The sequence below is a fragment of the Solenopsis invicta genome, chromosome 9 (assembly GCF_016802725.1).
Source record: "Solenopsis invicta isolate M01_SB chromosome 9, UNIL_Sinv_3.0, whole genome shotgun sequence".
Lineage (NCBI taxonomy): Eukaryota > Metazoa > Arthropoda > Insecta > Hymenoptera > Formicidae > Solenopsis > Solenopsis invicta.
This window is the reverse complement of record NC_052672.1, coordinates 4,128,553-4,133,408: the sequence shown is the minus strand read 5'-3', so window position 1 is coordinate 4,133,408 and position 4,856 is coordinate 4,128,553. Positions and strand designations below refer to the sequence as shown.

General features: G+C 42.9%; 1 protein-coding gene across 1 annotated transcript; it reads left to right on the top strand.

Moving 5' to 3' along the window:
• The first annotated feature begins 458 nt into the window (after nucleotides 1-458).
• On the top strand, nucleotides 459-2,270 carry LOC120358675. Its single transcript, XM_039453657.1, has 2 exons — nucleotides 459-1,396; nucleotides 2,211-2,270. Exon 1 carries the CDS (start codon nucleotides 1,025-1,027, stop codon nucleotides 1,370-1,372), a length of 348 nt encoding a protein of 115 aa, XP_039309591.1. The 5' UTR covers nucleotides 459-1,024; the 3' UTR covers nucleotides 1,373-1,396; nucleotides 2,211-2,270.
• Nucleotides 2,271-4,856: the final 2,586 nt, after the last annotated feature.

Sequence of the window (4,856 nt, the reverse complement as noted above, 5' to 3'; positions counted from 1 at the left end):
TCCGTGGGTGTACGATTCCACGGAATCATGTAACTCACTCATGAGCGGAAATATGAACTTTTTTACGTGAACTTTTTCGCCATCAGGGGGTCAATCATCTGTTTGTTTTCTGTTCCTGAACTCCCTGAATTAGTGTGCACTTAAAATGAAATAGGTATATATTTGAAAGCTAGTGAAAGCAAGATGGAACGTTCCAGTGCAGTCTAGTGCAGGAATAGAAAACAAGCCTCATGTAATTTCATGTGGAACTTTTCACGTTTCACTTTTCACTTTTCATGTTTCACTTTTCATTTTTCAGAGAGTTCACGTGAATCTTTTCACGCACAGCGATTATAGGCTTGTTTTCTATTCCTGCACTAGACTGCACTGGAACGTTCCTTCTTGTTTTCACTAACTTTCAAATATATATCTATTTCACTTTAAGTGCACACTAATTCAGGGAGTTCAGGAACAGAAAACAAACGGTATGTATGAATAATGCGCGGAAGTTTAGTTTGCGTTCCGAAATTCACCATTAGAGGCTCTGTCATTGCAACTGTGGCAGCACGCGCTGGACAAGCGCGTCGCGCCAAGCCACTAGTCCAATCACAAAACCGAACAGGCTTGCACATGCGCACCGACAAGAGCGCTGCGAAGAGGAAGAACCCGGCCAACGAGAACTCTCTTTCTTCGCTTGGCCTTCTTCGTGCGTGGATAGTGCTCTCACGTTGATATCGTATCAGCAGTATTAATATCCAAATTGTGTAACATTAATGACAATCATCCAAAGATCAACCAAATAAACATTACGGCGAGTATACAAGACTGAATAGTGATTGTATGATAAAGATATTGAATAAAAAGGCTATCGTTTTTAACCATATATATCTTTCCGCACTCCCGCCATTACGATCACGCCACGTGTTCTAAAAATATATATCCACGTGTTCAAAAATTATATGGTACGACGCCATATAAATTGGTGACCGCCCGACGTGATCGCGAGTGCTGAGGCAAAAATACAATCCGGGCGAAGCTTCCTACAATGCCAGTCGACCGCTCACCGCCACGGAACAACACGAGCTCGGAGACGACTACCCACGACGCACCAGGTCCATCGACGGAGGATCGTTTCGCGATGCCGCTCGCTAGCAATCATGATGTTAACGGAATAAGTGCCCACGCGCTGACGAACTTAAAAATACCGCCTTTCTGGAAAGACGACCCAGCTCTCTGGTTTGCACAGATCGAGATGGCTTTCGAAATATCAAGAATATCGAGCGATAAGACGAAATTCAACTATACGGTTCTAAATCTCGACCAATCTGTGATGCCCTTCGTGTCCGACATCGTGCGTAAACCGCCCGAGGAAAGGAAGTACGAAACCCTGTAAGGCTGCGTTCAGATTCTCCACCCGGTGAGTGATCTCTGGGTGACTGGGTAAATGGGCGGAGCTAATGAAAAGCTCCCTAGTGGTTTATGGAATCTGAACGCACTCTCAAACATTGGGTGTGTTTAGCAAATAACGCTGAGAAATAGTAACATAAATATCTCAGATTCAGAATAAATTACATAATAAATTAAGATAAACGATAAAGATAATACATAAATATTTTACTATGAATATTTTTATCAATATAACTAAAGTAGATGAAAATTAAATATTAGTAGAATAGGACGAATCAATTTAAACAATGAAAATAAATTTTTATTTTAACAAATTAGATGAAGATATATATTGCGCATATCATCTATTATATGTATAGGCTTGTTTTCTATTCCTGCACTAGACTGCACTGGAACGTTCCTTCTTGTTTTTACTAACTTTCAAATATATATCTATTTCACTTTAAGTGCACACTAATTCAGGAACAGAAAACAAACAGTATATTTTATTAGTATCAGAAAATATTTAATAATACTAAAAATCTTTAACATACTAATCTCAAATATAAATATTTATATAACGGTTTTGTGAGACTGTAGACCAAGAAACCTTACATTAATAGAATAAAAGATTAATATTTATTAATCTGTAATTACATAAACAGAATAATAAACAAAACGTTTAAACTTTACTTGGCTATTAACGTTTTTCTTTATTATATTTATACATTTTAATTTTTATTTACTATAATATTTATTTACTATATTTTAAATTAAATTTATTTTTTTATTTTAAATTTGTTTTAAATATACGAGCTTTATCACAAATATATAAATTTTTATAGCGATACATTTTGGAACGCACCTTTACGTCACCCACCCGTTTCACCCGGCTCAAGGACCCATGTGGTTTTTCCACTCTCTCGGGATAGACAGAGTGATAAAGTGAACGACCCACCTAATGTCCGGTAGGGGCACTCTAAAGAAATCTGAACGCTCTTTAGGTGCCTGGGTGCACTCGGGTGGGGAATCTGAACGCAGCCAAAGGTAGAATCATCTCCACATTCGACGAGACCTCCGAATCTAAACTTAGAAAGATGCTTCGTGGACGCGAACTCGGAAGCGAAAAGCCATCGCATTTCCTCCAGTGGATGCGAAACCTATCCGGTGACCAGATTAGCAACGACGTCCTACGCACTCTGTTCCTCGAGCACATGCCGCAAAACGTGCGTGGCATATTAGCAGCAGCCGCCAGCCAGGATTTAGCGCAGCTAGCAACGTTAGCCGACAAAGTCGCAGAAGCATTCAACACGACCAATCAGGTAATGGCAGTGACGGCATGCGAACAACAATCGACGCCCGACAGTGGAAGGCTAGCCGACGAGGTGAAACAAATTAAAGACCAACTGGAGGCACTGAGCGTACAGCTGAAGGAAAACAACGAACGAGGACGCAGTCGCACGCGAAGCAGGTCCAGGCCACGATACCACTCATCAAGGTCGAAGGGACGCATCGTAAATATCGGCACATGCTACTACCACCGAAAATTTGGCGCGCAGGCCTATTGCTGCCGGAAACCATGTGACTGGAAGGCACCGCTTCCGGCTACGTCACCTACGACGTCAGCGACAAAGGAAAACTAAGTGAGCCGACGGCAGTGGAAGCGGCGACCGCCGGCACGCACCAAAGCCGCAGGTTAATTATAACAGACAGGGTAACGTCAACTCCATTCTTAATTGATACGGGCGCAGACGTATCTATAATACCAAAGAGACTATTCGCCAAACGAGCGTTTCCAAGCGAACTAAAACTGTACGCAGCAAACAGCACAAGTATCGATACATACGGCGAGAAAACTCTCACATTGAACTTAAATTTAAGACGCCCTTACACATGGTCATTTATTATCGCAGATACCAAGCACGCAATAATCGGTGCCGACTTCCTTAGTCATCATAACCTATTGGTAGATCTAGCAAACCAAAGGCTGATTGACAGAGAAACTTCGCTCCAAGTATACGGACGAATTACCACAAATAACACACGAACTCTTTCGACCATCCAGCCAGCATGCAAGTTCAACGAACTACTTAACGAATTCGCGGATGTCACACGAGTTGTGCCGAAGAAACCAACACAGAAGGAAGTAATGCATCAAATCATTACACAAGGCCAACCAGTCGCGGAACGACCCAGACGCTTGACTCCCGAACAATATCGCATTGCCAAAGCCGAATTCGAGACTATGGTAAGAGAGGGGATCTGCAGACCTTCGTCGAGCCCATGGGCAAGCCCTTTGCACATGGTGAAAAAGAAAAATGGAGACTGGCGACCGTGCGGTGACTATCGCCGACTGAATGCAGCTACATTACCTGACCGATATCCTGTACCTCACATCCAGGATTTTTCGTCGAAGCTTGCTGGATGCAAAGTATTCTCCAAGCTGGACCTAACCAAGGCCTACCACCAAATTCCAGTAGCACCAGAAGACGTGCCTAAAACAGCGGTAACAACTCCGTTTGGCCTCTTCGAGTTCCTAGTGATGCCATTCGGATTGAGAAATTCCGCCCAAACGTTCCAACGCTATTTGGACACAGCTCTCCGTGGATTGACATGTTGCCATGGCTACATTGATGACATAATCGTGGCATCCGAAGACAAAGCACAGCATAGATCTCACTTAAAAGATGTTTTTGAACGACTTCGTAAGTATGGCTTAGCCATTAATCTATCTAAGTCTGTTCTAGGTACCACCAAAGTTGAATACCTCGGATACCTAGTAGACTAGTATGGCGTGAAACCGCTATCGCAACGCATCGAAGCCTTGAAGAACTACCAAAAACCCGCAGATAGAACTCAACTGCGCAGATTTCTCGGAATTGTCAATTTTTACAGAAGATTTGTTCCACACGCAGCCGAGGCGCAAGCACCACTGCATGCACTATTAAAAGGCGCGAAAAAGAGAGATCGCAGACCGATTAATTGGAACCAAGAAACCACCAAGGCCTTCGAGGAAGTTAAAAGTCAGCTAACTCAAGCAACGCTACTTGCACATCCAACGGAGAATACGCCACTCACGCTAACATGCGACGCATCAGATACAGCGATGGGTGCAGCACTGGAACAGAAAGTCAACGACAACTGGCAACCAATCGGATTCTTCTCTAAGAAGTTATCGCCTACACAACAGAAGTATAGCACATACGACCGTGAACTACTTTCCATTTATTCTGGCCTTAAATTCTTTCGCCACATGATCGAAGGTAGGAGCCTAGTGATCAAGACCGATCATAAACCTCTTATCTATGCATTTAGCCAGCAATCGAGCAAAGCTACGCCAAGACAATTTAGACAGCTAAGCTATATTGCACAATTCACTACGCAGATAGTCCATGTTGCAGGCCAAGAAAACGTAGTTGCAGACGCCCTATCACGGTTGGAGACAATCTCACTTCCTGTAATCGTATATAACCATATATATCTTTCCGCAC

Bases quoted from the DNA above. Each gene is read 5' to 3' on its own strand.
- LOC120358675 (XM_039453657.1), top strand. From the start codon at position 1,025: ATGCCAGTCGACCGCTCACCGCCACGGAACAACACGAGCTCGGAGACG.